Raw genomic sequence first — 18,014 nt, forward strand, 5'->3', positions numbered from 1 at the left:
GGGCTCATGCCTGCGGACGACGGCGGCTCCGGGGACCGCTGCGCCCCGGGACGCTGTGGCCCTGGCGGCGGGGAAGGCCTGGGCCCCCCCGGACTGCGCCGGCACTGCCTGCCTCCCGCCCTCGCACCTCTGCTTCCAGCCGCCCGCCATGGAGGAGGACGTCGCCCCTCACCGCAGCCGCCTGCCCGCCCCAGGCGGCCCCACCGGCCCCAGCCGCATCCCAGGCCCCCCGCCACGGCGAGATGGCCCCCTCGGCACCCCCGCCGCCCCCACAAAGCGGAGCTGCCTCTCGGTCACCCTGCGGCGGGCTGGCGGGGGCGGAGGGGGGCCCCCCTGGGAGCGGCTGTGGGGTCCGGCTCCTGTCACCCCCGTCCCCCCTCGCCCCCGGCTGATGGTCGCCGAGGGGCCCCAGCGACGCGGTGGCCCTGGTGGGGCCGAGGTCTCCCCGCTGGCGAAGATAGGGGTGCCCTGCACCCTGCCACGCTCCGGTGGGTCTCCGCTGCTGGACTGGGGTGGGCAGGGGGGGGAGGCACCGAGGGGTCCCTCGGCAGTGCCACGGGGCTCGGCATGGGGCAGGGCCCATGGGAGCTGTGGGGTGACGTGGGGGGAGGACAGGTGCTTCCTCCCCGGGGAGCGATTTCCCCTTCGCCCACACCGGGAGTGTGGGTGGGCGGAGGCAGGCGGGAGGTGACCCCGTGCGGCGGTGAGCCTGGCACCCGTCGGGGAAGCGGGCGGCTGCGGGCACCGTGTCAGGAGATGCTGCAGGCGCCGGGCTGCCCGTCTGTCCGTTGGCAACCAGCCCATCCACCGCTCAGCCCAGCCTGGGTATCTGCCGACGGGGATTTCCAAATGCTCCTGTAACCCAGCACGGGTGCAGTTTCCTTTTTGCCCCCGGGCGCTGCAAAAAGAGGTGCCCAAAACCCTTGCCGAGTCTGCCAGGTGTCCCGCAGCCCGGCCCCCACCCAGGGGGCTGCTGCGTGGCAGAGGGGCACATGGGGACATCCCCGAAAGGGTGCTCCCGTCGTCCCACTGAGCGGAGGGCCAGAGCAGTCCCAGATGTTCGTGCTCCAGCACGGGGGCACAGGGCTTGCAAACGCAGGAGAAGGGAGTGCAGAGGGAGGAAGGGGCGTCCGCCTCCAAAGGCCCCAGCAGCCCCGGGCATCCGCACGGCTCTCCAGGCGCGGGCACGTCCACCAGACACGTGCAGGTGGGCACCGCCAGGCACATACGCCCGCCGGGGTACTCGGGGATGTGACCTGCGTACGCCAACATGGCCCACAGGCAGCACCTCTCCCTGCTCCCCGCACGCATGCACACACATGCACGTGCACACGTGTGTGTACACACACATACACACAAGGGACAGCGCTCGCGCTGCCTCTGCACCAGGGGCTGACAGCCAGGAATCGCGGTGCTGGAGGAAAAAAGGTTTCTCACGCCTCCGCAAGCGGAGCTGAAGGGCAGATTGCTTTTGATGAGCCAAAACGTTCCCAATTTCCTCCCTCTGGGAAAGCAGAAGGAGGCCTTGCAATCCCCCGAGCCCAATAAATACCTAGGGGGAAAAAGCACCCTTTCTCAGCCCCGCCGGAGCAAAGCTGCGAAGGGTTAAATATTCCCCTCCCTAAACACGCATAGGTGCTGAAAACGCTGGGGAATTGGGAGGGAAAGGGGCAAGAAACGGCCTGTGTGGCGTGGGTGTGCAAGGGGGGCCCCTTCGGGAAGTGGGGGGCCCATCGGCGGCAGCCCCTCCATCCCCGTGGCTGTGGCCCCCCAGGCTGGCGGGGGCCCGGGATGGAGCCGGGGGAGGGTGCGCGGGGGGAGATTTTGCGGCGATGTTTAATATTCAGGTCACATGACGATGGCAGCAGGAGCAGCACCAGCATCCCCGCTCTGCTGAAACAGCCACTGGAGAAGGAGGGGAAGGAGAGGGGGGGAGAAGAGGACACAGGGAAGAAAGAGAGAGGTAAAAGCGGAGCCTCGTAGCCCACCGTGCTGTGCCAGCGTCAGCCTAGAAAAGTGGGGGGAGACCCACCCCCTTGGGAGAGGATTCAGAGGCAAAGGAAGCTTCATGTTCAAAGGTAGGATGCTCTGGGCTTGGCAGGGCTGGGCGATGCCGGAGGGACGCCGCTGGGGCTTTTTGTGCGGGCACCATCCGCCGTGCCCCCACGCTGCCCAGCTCTGGCCACGGGGGAGGAATAACCCCGAAGGACAGTGGGGGAAATTGGTCCTGGCTTTGTCTTCCCTCTTTTTTTTTTCCTTCGGTGGCAGCAGTCAGGCATGAAGGAGAAGGAGCGGGGCTGGTTGCGGTGCTGATGGGGAGTAGCTGGCGCCAGGGACTGCTCTGAAAGAAAGATAATCCCAGCTGGTCCACGGCTGGGGAAAGCCCCCAAGCTGCTCGGCGACTGGCTTGTCCCTTGCCAGTGACAGGCAGTGGCTGCGGGGGCAGCGGGGACGTCCTGTGCCGCTCCCTGGGCATCTGCGCAGGAGCCGGCAGGCGGGCAGACAGGCAGGGGGACAGGCAGCTGCAGTGGCATGGGTACCCTGCTCCAGGGCTGCTCAGCATCCTCTCGCCTTGTGATACAGCCGTGCCGCCCAGGCGGCCAGCCGTGGAATAGGGCGAGGGCTGCACAGCCGGGGAGTGGCACCGAGGGTACGGCCAGGGCTGAGGGTTGAGGCGAGCATCTAACCCTGTGGCGGCTGGACTGGGCTGGGGATGTGCTCAACCCCTTCACCTTCAGCTCCTGCATCTCCAGAGAGGCTTCGGCACACGCTGCCCTAGATTTCACTGCGGCCCCGGCAGAGCCGGGCTCCTGCCCAAGCCGTCTGCAGAGCACAGAGGGGAAGGAAGGTTGCTGCCGGGAAGGCTGCGGCAGCCCAAAGGGCTGGGATGAGTTTCCCTGCCTCACTCAAAATGCCTGGTGATCCTCAGGCAAGGCAAAAAGATCTGATAAGAAGGATGGCTCTGTTCTGCACCCTGAGGTCAGGCGGTACATCCGGCAGGGCTCTGCCTTTGCCTGGCACAGCTGGAAAAAATGCCCTGGGGTCATCATGGAAACTGAGGGGGGAAAGGGATTCTTCCAGTGGAGAGATGCTCAGTCCAGCACCTCTGCAGATGTGAAGCAAGGAGCAGATCCTAATGCCTGCAAGCCCCAGGGAGGCTGTGCTACTGAAGCAGCTGCTTGCTTTCCTTCCTAGGAACCTGGCAGCACCTGCCGAGAGCCCACTTCTGCCAGCCACGGTCAGGCTCCAAACCTGTCCCCCCTCCCTGTTCCATGTCTGCAGGGAGTGGGACCATGGGTGGAAGGGGCTGGGGTGAGATGCGTGTGTGGATCGCTGCCTCCAGACGGAGCAGGATGGACGGCCTTGTGCCTCACAGGAGGAGAGCCGCAGCGAGGCCATCCATGTGTTACGTGGGGGTTAAATAGCCTTTCCTTGCTGGAAGCTGGGTTGTGGTGAGTGTCTGTTTGCAGCCCTCCCTCCCTCCTGCCACTCAGACAAAGGACGGGAAGGCAGGGGGAGGGGATGCGACTGTATCTGGGTTATGGGGACAGAGTAGATGTCAGTCCCCGCTACCTGAGCCCCTAAGGGACCTGCAGGGCCACCTCTGTCCCCAGGTAGCTGCTGCAAACATCAGAGGCAGGCAGACATGCGCCGGCCTTCCAGGGAGAGGTCTGGGGGTGGATTGGTGGGTGTCAGAAGCAGGAGCTAGCTGGGACCACTGGGACTTCTCCAGGTACCCGTTGCCCTTCTGGCCCTGCCTGCCCTGGCCCCAGATGCTGCACCTCTCCCTGCTCCGGAGCTGAGTGGAGCATCCAGAGAGTATCCTCCAGCAGCCCAGCCTGGGCCACTTCCCACTGGGAACTGGGCAGCAGAGGTATCACCAGCAACTGCCCTCTTAAATGAGCTTCGCTTAGCACACAGAACAAAGCAGCAGGGAAAAGGGTGGCAGTGCAAACGGTGGATGTAAGTGGTTAACCTTTGCTAACCCCCTATTCATTATCAGCTGTGCTGGCTGTAGCGCCCTATCCTGTATTCATTACAGGGGACAGACAGCTGGAGGGGCTACGGGATGTGCCTAGGATGCATAATGCTACCCTTCGACCAGTCAGTCAGAGCGCTGCAGCATTAGCATTACTGCACGTAAAACAGAGCCATTCCCAGGAGACCAGGTAGACACGTTTCATGTCTCAAGGTGCCTCTCATAGCTCTGGCCCCAGTTTTGCACACCCTGACTTCCCTGGCACGCTGTTCCTCAGTTGGCTCTTTGGATTCCTCTGCGGGAGTCAAGAAGTGGAAAATCGTGTGCAGAAAGCTGAGCCCTTGGGTACCTCTTTGCAAAATGGGGGCTTCCCTTCCTGAGGCTGTATGGGAAGGAACCCCACACAGAGAGGAAGGCAAGTGACCAAGAGCAGAAAGGGAGGTTATCTACCCCGAGACCTTGAATGTCCAAAACCAAAACGCCCAGGGCGACGTCACTGGTATAAAATCCAGGAAATATTTAAGGACATTTCCGGAGATCTTTTCTCCTGGTCTCATGTGCTCAGGAGCCTGACTCTGAAATACCTGCTCCAGCCACTGCAAGCTCCTGGCTCCAGCAGCAAAGCCTGCAAAGGGATGGCCACATATTGCGATGTCCACAGCAGAGTTAGCAACATCTGCCGGCTCTGAGCAAAGTGTCCCTTGGCGAGATTGAGGGATGACTTATGAACCTTTTAGTGAGCCTTGGGGTTGGCTGCCAGCAACTTCCCTCCTTCCTCCTCCCTGTGTAAGAACAAGGAGCTGAAGGAATAAAGGAGAGGGCAACAGAGTCCCTGAGGACAAGCTACTGCCCGAGCAGCAAAGCGGTTGCAGCCCGCACGGCCCAGGTCCTGCACCCACACCCCATGCAGCTGCTCAGCTGGGCTTTCTTCCCACCTCGACCTGTTCCCTGTCCACCTCCGGGGCTCATTTGCCCCCATTACTGCAGCTGTCAAGTGCCTCACTGGGGCCACAGCCCCCTGCCCCATGTCCCCTTGTCATTCCCTGTCTCCCTCTCTCTTCTCCCTCTCTCCGGGGTAGGTGGGACCCCAGCAGGGCTGCGTGGGCTGCGCACTGGTGGATGCTGCAGCAGGATGAGGGGCACGGCAGAGCCTTGTGACTATGGTACAGGTGGCATGGGGCAGCCCGGGAGAGGACGAGCGAAGGGCAGGGTGCAGGAGAGCTGGCTGGCTTGGCCCTCCATGCTGTGCCATGGAGATGGGCTTTCCTGGCTGGCAGCAGCTTTGAGAAAGCTGGAAGAAGACAACAGGAGCCCCAGGGGATGCTTTGTCAGCAGCAAAGGCACAGACTAGCTGTGACGGGTGTAAGAGTGGATTGCAGCTGAGAAGCACTCGACTCGGCAGGCTGCCTGTTCCAGCAGCTGCCCGGCAGCACGAGGTGTTCCAGATTGCCAGCCTGGCTCAAGCCAATGGTCCATCTTGTGCTCTGGTCCCCCCAGGGTGCTGCTCGCTGCTTCAGGAGAGGATGATGATAGCTCAGAGTGCCCCCGCTCAGTGGGGAAGAGTGTGTGTGGGGGGGCATCCTCCAGCAGACCTCTCCCCTGCAGGCAAGGTGGAATGGAGGTGGTATGAGAACCTTCAGACATTACCCACAGTGCTGTGCACAGGTGGCTGTGCTACCATCCTCTCACACAGAGGGAAGATTCCTTCTCCCAGTTTAACATAAAAGACTTCCCACATGGTGTAAAAGGAGCTGGGTGGGGGCACCCTTCTCCCTGCCAAGGCTGGCCCTTCCGCAAGGTCTGGCCTCAGCACATGATGGTGGGATATTAAAGCTTATATAAAATGTAAAATCTTCACTGTGTAGAGCAGCCATTGTGTCTGCACAGGAGCTTTGATGTGAGAATGTTAGGAAGGGTCACCAGCCAGCCACGCAGCCTGTTGCAGCCTAAGCCTGTTCTTGAACAAAATCTCTCTGACCTCTCCCCAACCCCGGTCTCTGCCTGGCCTGGCTGAGCTGTCATGGGGACCCCGGACTGGTGTTATCAGTGTCGCCAGCCTGGTAACCTCTGAGTCGTCTTCATCTCCAAGAGGCATGTGTCACCCACCAAATGGCAGTCGCCTGCCTCGCCGCTCACGTCCTCCTCTGCAGCCAGCAGGTTCTGCTGAGAGGAGTGAAAAACTCTGCCAAAATGATGGAAAGGGGTAATTTAGTGTGAGATGCTTGAACTGAAGTGGCATCCAAAACAAGTGGAGTGCTTACCAAGCAAGAACATGATGCCCCTGTCCTGGAAAAATAACCATCTAATGAGACAAAGCATGGGGAAGTCAAGTAATTAGAGTGGGAGAGGCTCTAGCTTGCAGCTGGTTTGTATATGAAAGGTATTGATTCCCATCCCTTTCATCTTCCTTTCTAGACTCATCCCTCACGCCTCCCTTCCCCAGCAATTACAGCTTTTCGCCTGTGCCCTGTCCTCTCCCAACCTCCAGCTTCCTCCCAGGGGGTGGGAGCTGCTCACTAATGAGACAAGAGACAGAGATAAATGGATGGGCCTGCCCCAAGCAATGCGTGCCATCACCCAAAAAAGAGTCAGGGAGGCCAGAAAGCCTGCAGGGCCTTTCTTTTTGCCCGTTTGTTTTACATGGAAGAAGTGAAGAGGGGGAGGTGAGGAGGGAAACATGCAGATGATTAGTTTATTGATCTCGATGATTGGTTTCTTGAGCATGACAAAAACCATCGATCTACAGGCAGGAGGCAAGTGCAGAGGTTTTGGCCATGCTTTGCACTTCCACCACTGAGAAACTCACCTTGCACAGCATGGCCAGTAACGCAGCCGCCCCTGGCAAGGGCCAAGCTTGCAAGTCCTCACAGTAAATCCCAAACTCTGTTTCAATGCTGGGACTTGACACATGATAATTTTTGCAATGTGTTCCATCGCAAATTTCATGCTAAACTTGGAGGGGCAGAACACTGGTGATCCTGGTGAGAACTGGGAGGCAAAACCAAGGAGACACACACAGAGCTTTGGGCACCCTATTAGGAGCCCAGCCAGCTTCACTGGGTCTGCTCCTGCTGTTTGAAGGTAGTCGTCAATACACTGCATGCTCAGTGAACCCCACTTCTGCGCATCCTCATCTGGAGTGATACATAGAAGAGTATGCTGGAAACTCAAGTAGATGTTCCTCCATGAAGAGCCTTACTGCTAAAATCTTGCCATTCAGTCATCCTCAGTAGCCCTTGAAATGGATGCTCAAAGTTGCCTTTAGTCCCTCTGACAGGTCAGAAGAGAGGTCCTTGTTACAGCTCGATGATGATTTTTCAATCTTTCTCCCCACGCAGGGCCAGTGGACAGCAAAAACGAAGCAGCCATGTCTGAGCTGGTCCCAGAGCCGCGACAAAAACCAGTCGTGCCGATGAAACCCATGGGCATTAACGCCAACTTGCTGGGCTACATCGGTATTGACACCATCATTGAGCAGATGCGCAAGAAAACCATGAAGACAGGTTTTGACTTCAACATCATGGTTGTAGGTAGGCAGGGACCAGCTGAGGTACTGGGAACCATGGCCAGGGACTGCCCTATGAGGCCAGGTGGGAGAGCGAGCCCCGCAGGGAGGGCATGAGGGAGCGGACAGTGCTTGCTCTGGGGGAAAGAAGAGCCTGCACAAGGCAAGGAGACACCTACAGCCCCTTCCCCTGCCAGCCTGGCTCCATCCCCTGGGCCTGCTGTCATCATCGCTGGGCTGTGGCAGATGCCATGAGCTTCCTCTTTGCAATCCTCAGGTCAGAGTGGACTGGGAAAGTCAACGCTGGTGAACACTCTCTTCAAATCCCAGGTGAGCCGCAAATCTTCAGGCTGGAACCGGGAGGAGAAGATCCCCAAGACAGTGGAGATCAAAGCCATCGGGCATGGTAAGAGCCAGGCTGCTGGGGTGGAGGCAATACTGATGCTTCAGCACAGTCTTGCAGAAGACCCCAGTAGTCTAGGCCAACAGTTCTTTGGTATTAGGCAGCCCTTTCTCCATGGGAAGCTAAAGGACAAGTGCCAGTTTCAGCTGGCCTCAGACCCAGCCAAGGCTTTTCTTAAACAGCAATGCCACTGATGCCACAGCCAAAAGTGAGGGGTAGAAAAAGAGTTATAGATATTTCTTCTGCCAAGACATTAGTCTGCATGTGTGGATGAAGCCTTGCTGTAAGTCGTTCCCACCTGCAGACACTTAATAATCTATACAAATTGCATTGGTGGGTCCCATCCAAGCCTGGTAGAGCACATCTCCTCATGGCAAAGCATCAGCACAGCTTCTACAGTGCTGCAGAGTAATGAGCATCATCTCAGATTCAGGTTGATGCTGTCGTGATGTAAGCCCAGCCAGCAACTAAGCACCACACAGCCGCTCGCTCACTTCCCCCCCACCCAGTGGGATGGTGGAGACAATCAGGAAAAAAAGTGAAACAGTTTAATAGGACAGAAAGGAAGAAAATAATAATGATAATGATAATGATAATGATAAAAGAATTGAAATATACAAAACAGGTGATGCACAGTGCAGTTGCTCACCACTCGCCAACCAATGCTTAGTTAGTTCCTGAGCAGTGATCCACCCCCTGCCCAGGCCAACTCTCCCCAGTTTATATACTAGGCATGACGTCACATGGTATGGAACATCCCTTTGGCCAGTTGGGGTCAGCTGTCCTGGCTGTGTCCCCTCCCAACTTCTTGTGCCCCTCCAGCCTTCTTGCTGGCTGGGCTTGAGAAGCTGAAAAATCCTTGACTTAGTATAAACACTACTTAGTGACAACTGAAAACATCAATGCGTTATCAACATTCTTCTCATACTGAATCCAAGACATAACACTATACCAGCTACTAGAAAGAAAATTATCCCAGCCAAAACCAGGACAGATGCATTGGAGGGGAGGACAAGACGTGTAAGGTAGGTACTACCTTTTGGGCCACAGACTGAGCACAAATCCTTTTTCCTCTGTCAGAGTGGTTTAAGGTGATTTTAGTGCAGAGGTTACCAAAAATTGGGGTCAGATATGCAAGTAGGGGTCACGACTGTTGAGGTATGACCCAGCCTGGCCTGGCCATGCTTGCTGGGCAGGGATGAGGGCAAAGTGCTTTTGTTCCCTTGTAGGGCACAGAGACATGTTTCATGATAGGGCAGGTCCCCAGGGAGGTGTATGATTGTTTGCACTTTCTTCCTCAGTCATTGAAGAAGGTGGTGTCAAAATGAAGCTGACAGTGATTGACACACCGGGATTTGGGGACCAGATCAACAATGAGAACTGGTGAGTTTTACATGGTCAAGGCCTTGTGTCCCAGAAAGGGCTGGAGTTAAGATTGTATATGGAGTGACTCTCATCTGCTTGGCCTGGAAAGCATCTGGGATCCTATTGCACTCAGGGGACCGGTGATGGGGACATGGAATTGTGAACACCATGGGTCTGTGTGCATGCTCAGAGGTATGCACACATTACAGAGCGAGTGCCTATTTCTGTGCCCAGTTACAGAAACTCTTGAACATCTCTGCTGATGGTGAGATGCTTGTGGTGGAGTTTTTTTATGCCTGAGCCTGCTTTGCTGCTGTCAGAGCCGGGAACACTGTAGGCAGGAACATGAGGAGATTTGTACCTCTCTGTTCATCTCTCTCTCTCCCACCTTAACAGCTGGGAGCCTATTGAGAAATACATCAATGAGCAATATGAAAAATTTTTGAAAGAGGAGGTGAATATTGCAAGGAAGAAACGAATTCCAGACACGCGAGTGCACTGCTGCCTCTACTTCATCTCCCCCACGGGCCACTCGTACGTACACAGTCCCTCGTCCTTCCTCAAGCCCTTGGTGCCTCTCTGCCAGATACATATCCTGCACTGCTCCATCTCAGCCACAGACCCAGGGGTCCTGCCTGCGGGGCAGGCCACTGTTTAGCTTAACTTCGGGTGCTGCGGGGCTTGAAAGGGTCTAGGATAACACAGGCAGGAGAATCGCCACTGTGGGTTTTGGGAGAGGGCAGGATGGATGGGAAGAAGGAGATGAGAGCATGGTGGCAGCAAGCAGGGTATGTACAAGGGAGGTTTCATTGATGCCCTGATGCTGGGAGAGTCACTAGGATGAAAGGCGAGGCGGGTAAAGTGACCCCTTCCATGTTGTTCCCTCTCGGGCTGCAGCCTGCGGCCTTTGGACCTGGAGTTCATGAAACACCTCAGCAAGGTAGTGAACATCATCCCGGTTATTGCCAAGGCTGACACCATGACCTTGGAGGAGAAGACCGAATTCAAACAAAGAGTAAGTATCTCCTCTCTTGCGTGGGATCCTTCCCTGACCCAGCTTGGAGGTGGGAGAAATGAGCAGTATCCTTCTTCCTGGGATTGCAGCACAGTCCCCAGGGCATGCACAGAGTCCAGCGCTGGGTTGGTGGGTAAGTCCTGAAGATGCAGTTGTTTATGGCTCTGAGGGCATCTGTTAGAGGGGAAAGAAACGCATGTATCCCTGTGACATCTCGTGATATGCTCTATCACAGGAACTGCAGGGCCAGACAAGTAACTGGGGTTGGGGAAAAAAGACTCATCATAGCTGCTGTGTGTCCTCACTTTGCTGCACACTTCCCTGGGGATAATCCCTCCAGCCCCTGCCCGCTGGAAGGCTGTCCCAGATGTGTTTGGCCAGCCATCCTACCTGTCTGCCCTTCAGGTTTGTGTTGCTTTGTGCTCCAAAATGTCTCTCTGCCCAGGTGCGCAAAGAGCTAGAAGTAAATGGGATCGAGTTTTACCCACAGAAAGAATTCGATGAGGACTTGGAGGATAAAACAGAGAATGACAAAATCAGGGTAGGAAACATTTTATTGTGGGAGGGGGAAGGAGGGATGAGGGCTGGTCATATTTAATGAGTGTAAAACAGACATGTGTCACTAGAAGGTTTTAAGTGCTTCATGATCCCTGAATGAAAGATGCAATGGAGTAAGGGATGGTCATTCCTCCTTCCCAGCTTAATTTGTCCTGGTCATTACTACAGGGTGCTATGAAGGCTGAGTGAGGAAGGACTATGTTTCACCTCCTCTTGCTGAATGTTCCGTTTGGCCTCCATTAAGAACCAAGGGGGCCTGGTGTGTGGCTGATGTCCAGCCTCTGTCCCAAACAACTGCCCAATGAGCCCTCTCACCTGCTGACCAAACTTGACCTGAAAAGCAGTCCTGTTCTTTGCTCCCCCATCCCCTGTGAGAAGGCTTGTCCCATCCTTCCTTCCTCAGAGCGTTAGAAACCCAATCCCAATTTCCAGCCTGTGTTTGTTCATGGCCAGGTTGTACCCAGGGTTATATTTGTGTTCTTGTGCCAACACTGACTCAAGCAGTTCTCCTACCTAGTGGTCCCCTCCACCACTCAAGGCATTTATAGAGAACAATGTTATCCTTTGCCAACCTTCTGGTCAGCTAAAGGAGGCAGACTCCTTTGGATGAGCTTCCCATTCCTCAGTAGTCCATGCTCCTAGTCACTTTTTTCTGTGCCTGCTCTGGTTTGATTTGATTTTCTAGCACTGGTGCTGGTACCCCATGCTCCCCTGTCTCTTCTGAGATCTGAACTGCTAAGCCCATGGACCACATGTACTTTTTAAACAATTACATCACACTGGTGGCTCATGGTCATCTTGTGACTGACTAGCACGTGGGGTCCCTCCACTCCTTCAGTCGCTGCTTGTTCATGAGCTCTGAAGTCGTAGCAGAAATTCTTGATGTTATTCCCTAAATGCTGCTCTTTGTGCCTCAGACTTGCATCTTCCTGGATAAAAACCCAGTCTGCCTTTGTAGTGACACCACCTCTTGGCCTTGTGATGCTAGTGCATTTAATTATCCCACTCATCATTTTTGTGGCTAGGCCATCAATAGATTGGCCTCCATGGCAGTCCTCAGGAAACTCCACAAGTCTTGCATTGCAGCCTGACACCTGCCCTTTCAACTCCCCCAGCTGTCACAGCCCCAACAGAAGTTCCCACTTTCCCCATCTTAATTAATCATTTCCCATGTGGCAATACCTCACACATTCTGGAGAAGACTAGATGGGTTTTGCTTCTTCTCCAAAGTGTTACTGGTTTTGAGGAGGGCACCACATTTTGTTCTGCACTTCAGCATCATTGCCCTAGGTTTGGATAGTCTCACACATAAGAAATAAACTGCTTTTTAACCTCATTCCTGTGGTAATTGCAGTCCCCTCCCAGGCCCAGGGCCACCTATAAAGCAGAGTAAATCTAGGAACATTTGCACAACCTTATGGATAGCAGGGTCTCCTGCACCCTGTGCTCTGGAAATGGATGGTTTCTCCCTGTGCTTAGAGATATCTGGGTCCCCAATAGTCTCGCTTACTGTCTCACTTCCCAGGAAAGCTGCACCCCTACCCCATTTCTGGCCTTCCTCAGTACAACCATTTCAGCCATTAAACTTGTTGAATGTTCCTATGTTTTGTTAGGGAGAATTATTTTGAGTCCTCTCCTTCGAACTACAAACTTGGTGAGAAATACTTACCGCAGACCCTCTCGTGGTTACACCAAGGTGCTTCTTCTCCAGTCATCCCTCTCTTCAGAAACACTGGAGATGGGTGCAGAAAAGCTCTGCCCCCTGCTCCAGAGCCCTTGGCGCTGCTGCAAGCTACCCACTAAGCTCGGCGGGTGCAAGGACACCTGTAAAGCAAGGGCCCAAAATGCTAGGGATAACATTGATGGGTGAAGAGGAGATCCAGTGAAATGTTGCTCTGGAGAACCTCTTCCCTTGGAGAAGGCCTTGTATTTGGTGAGCTGAGAGGAGGAAAGGTGGATGGGGAACAGTGATGGTGCTGCTGTCTGGAATGGGTTCAATAGGTCTCTCCACATGTCTCTCCCCAGCAGGAAAGCATGCCCTTCGCAGTAGTGGGCAGCGACAAGGAGTACCAAGTGAATGGCAAAAGAGTCCTGGGCAGGAAAACACCTTGGGGAATCATTGAAGGTAAAAAAAAACTTGCTTCTGGGAGATGAAAGTATCTCTGCAGCCCCCAGTAATAGACGAGGGTCCAGATAACATGTCCCATGGCTACCTTCCCAGCCCTTTTGCAATAAACTTTTTAAACCAAGCAAGAGGAGGATTCTCAAATCACTCTGCTGGGAAGGAACTGCCATGGCCAAGGCGGCACCACTACCGCCAACTGGCAGAAGCTGGAGCCACTCTGAACACCATGGTGTGTGAAGCTGAGCTCCTGAGGTTGCGTTGGTTTTCAAATGAAAATTCACATGTGACTGCTCAGCACCAATTAGCATGTCTCCTCAATGCCTGACAGTGTGGCATTCAGACAACTGTCTGTCCTTTCTGAAGTACACAGGCTCTGCCCACCTGGAACCTGCCCCATGGGAATGACCTTCCCATGCTCTGTAACCACAAAGAGGTTGTTGAAAAAATCAAATGTAACAATTGCTTGCTTTCTTTTCAGTGGAAAACCTCACTCACTGTGAATTTGCCCTACTTCGAGATTTTGTCATCAGGTAAGGCCATGGTCACACACCAGTCTGCTCTTGAGGAGCAGGGAGTCTTCCTGAGACCCTCTTATAGTGAAATAGCCTCAATGGAAAGGAGAATTAAAGTACATATCTGGCAGTGAAAGCTTATGGGGGCTAGGGTTGGATTGAGTTAAGTGGTAGATACTCTAGTGCCTCTCTTAGTGACATGACCACCACGTCAAGTAGGTGCTAGTTTTCATGTACTACCACTCCCCTTATATCCCATTAAGGATATTAGGTTGCAACAACTTCTATTTGTGGCTGACAACAGGTCTGGGCTGGAGTCAATGAGAAAGAGGCCACTACCACATCCTAGAGCATGTGTCCTACCAGGTTCCAGATGTGCTGGAACATACGACCTGGAAGTGAAAAGCTCCATATTTCATTCAGCTTTCATTGTCCTGTCTTATTTCTGCTCTGTTTCATGAAGTTGTCTCAGCACAAGCGATATCTGCCCCAAATTCTGTAGAAGAGTGTAGATCCAGGGTCACCTCTGTTCCCTATTAATACAATAAGGTTTTAAAAAACCACCAAAAATAAGAAAATAAGGGAAACACTTCAAAGCCAGAGCCCTGTGGCTCATTCCACCTGTGGGTATGATGATGTTGATACACTTGGCCAGGTACAATGCTTTGACATCACCCTACTGCCCTCTTTTTGTTCTGCAATACCTTCTGCAGCAGACGTGCCTTCCTTAAGTCTTCCAGTAAAAACATCCTAATCAAGTCATCATCACAAAGCATATAGCAATCCAAGCCCACAGGCTTTCTATGGAGGTTAGTGACAATGCTCACAGCAGTGTTCTGCAGGTTATGGTCTGCAGTGGACCTGATACACCCTCCTGGTGCTTCCTTGTCTCACCACCGCTTCAGATGAGATAAGCCCATGTCTGCTCTGACAGACCAGGACGGCCAGGAGCTGCCCCACTGGCACAGGTGTGAGAAGGGCAGGACACCAGCAAGCACAGCCAGGGATTTCAGCCCATATCCTGCATCCTGCATATGTGTTCTTGAATGCTGATGCTCCAGCTCTCCATTGCGTATGATAGCACCCATGCCATCCGTGCAGAAAGAGGGGTATGTTCATTAGCCAGACTGACTGAAGAAATCTTCCATTTATCTCAGGGAATAAGACGATCATTAGAAGATTAATACTGACTGTGCTGATATTGGTTATCGTATCCTCTTTCCAACCCCATCTTCACTTTGCCCCCTGCAGGACCCACCTTCAGGACCTAAAAGAAGTGACCCACAACATCCACTATGAGACCTACAGGGCCAAGCGACTGAATGACAACGGAGGGCTGCCTCCCATGACTGTCGAGACAGAGGAAAACCACGAAAGTAACCTGTGAATGACCCACCCCCCCACTGTCACCCAGTGTCTCTGGATATGACAACCCATCCCTGCTACCCTTGACTCCACCATGGGCCTGTCTCTGAAGCATGTGGTGCATCCTCCCTGTGCGTGAGAGGATGCGAGCGTGAGTGCCTGTGTGTATGAGTGTGCCTGCCTTTGTGCCGGAGAGGGACCAAAGGCATCTCCCCTGTCCTTCCTAGAATGTCTTCATTCTCTGTTTGTTTTTTGCACAGCGGACTGTCACCTTCCTTTCTCTTGTTTCTGTGTCTCAGCTGTGTGTGTTGCCTGGGGGAAATAGGGATGGGGGGGAGGGATTTCTGGGGGCAGGAGGGCTTCAGAAGTGGGAGGTGTGGGGCATGCTGTGGTCCTGTTTTTATCACTTGGAGACATGGCAAGAAGAGACTCCAGGAGAGATGGTGGAGTCAGTGCACGCAGTGTCTTCAAGTGATGGCAGCAGAGATTTCTTTTGGGTCCTCGGTGGGTGGGAAGGCAGCTGGTTGGTCTGAGAGCATGGTGGCCCAGCATTTTATCCCCATTTCTTGCTGTGGCTTCCCCAGGGGAAATGGCAGCTTGGAAGTAGATAGATGGGAGAAGTGACAGACTGACATGTTTTGTGGTTCAGTGGAAGTGACCAGTGCGAGGAGACAGAATTAGTTCTTGGGCTGTAGCATCTATTTGAGAAGCATCAAAGTACTTGGAGAAAATAGCCATATTTTCCAAAAGAAGCAAAACCCAGAGGAAAAGAACGTGTTCCTGCTGCAGAGGGTGCATTTGCCTTGCCCAGCGCTAAGATCAAAAGCCATGCTTGTGTCACAGGCTTTTGATCCTGTGCAGATCAGACCAAGCTGTCCTGAGGTGACCCCACCTCATCCCCCATTGCAGCGGTCTCTCTCCACCAGCACTGGGCAGGTCCCGGCTGAACCCTTCCCCCACAGCATGGCCCCTCTGCTGTGGGAGTGCAGGGAAGACGGTGCCACGGGGGTTCCCTGCCAGGAGCTCCCCCAGGGACAGCCCTGCTTGGCACAGGGCCTTCAGGATCTTGGAGGAGTGCAAAGAGCTGTAGATTGAGAAGCACGGGGCCAGGGTGTCTCCCTGGGTCTCCGCTGGTGGTGGGAACACACGAGATACCTCCTCATCACTGACATGGCTGCATTTGCTACTCTGGCAGTCTCAGCTTGTGCTGCTCCTCCACCATCCTACTGCCCTCCCAGCTTCCATGTCTTCCTCTCCTGTGCTTTTGCCCTCATTCCCTTTTAGCCCTCCACAGCTTGCTTGCTTGCTTGCTTGCTTGCTTCCTTCCTTCATATCAGTTTCTCTGCTCTTGACCCTTTCTGTCTCTCCATTTCTCCAAGTACTTGAATCTTCCTCTTCTCCAGGCTGTTTCCTCCCTCTCCCTCTCCCTCGCTCTCACACCTCATCAATGTGCTTTTGTGTCCTGTTGAGAAGCTGTCATTTTACCTTCCCCTGGAGGGGATGGCCAGTGAAGGTAAAGACCCAGGAGCAGAAAGAGGCACAGCTTTACCGAAGACTATATATGCTCCTGTCTAGCCAGTGTCAGCTCTTTTCTGGATGTCCCTGAGCCAGGTGAAAAGCATCGGGGTTGGCTGGGCAGAAGGGAGGAGGGGAGAAAATCACAAATGTCCTGAGTTTGGCAGTCTCTGCCTGTGCCCTAGCATGTCACACAGTTGGCAGGGGCTGTCACCTCCAGGAGAATAGCCAGTTGCACTTAAAACGCATGTGCAAAACGCCACAGCACAGGACAGTAGTGCTGCGAGTGAGGGGAAGTGCAGTGGGTTTGGGATGGGGGTTGGAAAGGCTGGCACGGGAGGGAGGAAGAGGTCCCAGCAAGGGAACAGCAGAGGAGGACTCAAGCCAAGCCTGAGGTTGGTTGACAGAGCTGTACAGGGGACAGGGTTGGGAAGAGAGTGCTCCAACCCTTCGCAAAACTGTCTAAGAGTGTATGTCCATCCTGTGGCTTTCTCTGGTGCTGTCACTGCAAAGCAAAGGTCTCTTCACTCTCGCTCTCACCTGCCCATATGAATCAGCCATTCTCAGCACCGCTAGGATGTGAGTGCCATACCGGCCCTTCACAGTCCTTTCACCACCCATGTTCACGGCTCCCGGTGTTCCTGTATGCAGTGTGTGCGCACAGCCTTGCACCTGCCCTCCCACCTGCACCAGGCCTCCTCCGCCCCTCCCAGAACAAAAGCCTCGTCATCGGTGCCAGCAGCCATACCACGGACCCTGCAGAAACCATCCTGCTATGGTGCTCCCATCCTGCCACCCACACTGGCTGTCCACAGCCCAACGCGGGGTCAAAGCCTCCTCCCAGCTTGTCTCCACCAGCCGGCCAGGCGTGGAGGTGTCCCCAGCATCACTGGCTGCCAGAAGCATCTTCTCAGCCTACTCTGCTGCAGCTGCTCCTGCCTCTACATAATGTTTTAAACCCAGTGGATTAGGAAAGACTCCCCCAGGGCTCCTCCTCTTCACTGCACTGAAGCATGAAGCCACACTCCGTCATCTTTAGTGGGGGCGTGCAGAGGTGTTCCCCGCACTTGCTTTCTCACACAGCTCTTTGGTGGCCATGCGACTGCTCTAGAGGAACTCTCTTGCCACTGGGCTGTGTCACCCTGGGCTACGGTACGGTCACTTCTACAACTTTTGGGCCCAAGTAAGGGTTATGGCAGAGAGCCAACACTGCCCTGCTTAATGAAGGCAAAGCAGACCCCACGCAACAGAAGAGGGATTTTACTTTGCCTGTAATGTGGATTGCAAGGATGAGGCTGTGTGTTTTGCCCCATAGGTTTAGTAGTTTTTGTTTGTAGTAAGGTGGCTTTTAAGCTCTGCTCTGTAATTTCCTGTTGGATCATGGACCACTTCTAAAGGATCCGTAAAAGCTCCCTGAGAACAGCAAGCTCAGGTATTCCTCACTGCCATCTGCTCATGAAAATATCCTACCGGTATCTGCCTATCATCTACCAGAAAATCTACAAATGGCAAATATAAAAAATTTCCCGTGTTGTGCGACAGCGGGAGATACTCTTGGGAAAAAGCCTGCCAATGGATAAGCTGGGAAAAGCCTGAATGGATCCTAGCTCTCATGTGCCACCAGCTGAGTCCCAGGATGACCACGGCAAGTCAGATGTTCCCCCCCAAGACA

At 54.4% G+C, this 18,014-nt stretch overlaps 1 protein-coding gene across 3 annotated transcripts; it reads left to right on the forward strand.

Moving 5' to 3' along the window:
* The first annotated feature begins 19 nt into the window (after positions 1-19).
* On the forward strand, positions 20-17,806 carry SEPTIN3 (septin 3). 3 transcript variants are annotated; one of them, XM_052790536.1, is made up of 10 exons: positions 20-488; positions 7,318-7,509; positions 7,762-7,890; positions 9,189-9,270; positions 9,649-9,786; positions 10,150-10,267; positions 10,713-10,808; positions 12,851-12,950; positions 13,429-13,480; positions 14,714-17,806. In XM_052790536.1, the coding sequence occupies exons 1-10, from the start codon at positions 149-151 to the stop codon at positions 14,847-14,849; spliced, it is 1,383 nt and encodes a 460-aa protein (XP_052646496.1). In that variant the 5' UTR covers positions 20-148; the 3' UTR covers positions 14,850-17,806. The 3 variants fall into 3 exon arrangements, with proteins under 3 accessions (XP_052646496.1, XP_052646494.1, XP_052646495.1); XM_052790534.1 differs by having other exon boundaries at positions 32-488; positions 12,854-12,950; XM_052790535.1 differs by lacking the exon at positions 20-488 and adding an exon at positions 1,707-2,078.
* Positions 17,807-18,014: the final 208 nt, after the last annotated feature.

This window comes from Harpia harpyja, chromosome 6 (genome assembly GCF_026419915.1).
Source record: "Harpia harpyja isolate bHarHar1 chromosome 6, bHarHar1 primary haplotype, whole genome shotgun sequence".
Classification (NCBI taxonomy): Eukaryota; Metazoa; Chordata; class Aves; order Accipitriformes; family Accipitridae; genus Harpia; species Harpia harpyja.

Excerpts from the sequence above, each read along its gene's own strand:
- SEPTIN3 (XM_052790536.1), top strand. The coding sequence starts at position 149 with ATGGAGGAGGACGTCGCCCCTCACCGCAGCCGCCTGCCCGCCCCAGGC. Across the intron at positions 7,510-7,761 it reads CTTCAACATCATGGTTGTAG|GTCAGAGTGGACTGGGAAAG; the intron begins GTAGGCAGGGAC and ends TGCAATCCTCAG. Across the intron at positions 9,271-9,648 it reads CAGATCAACAATGAGAACTG|CTGGGAGCCTATTGAGAAAT; the intron begins GTGAGTTTTACA and ends CCACCTTAACAG.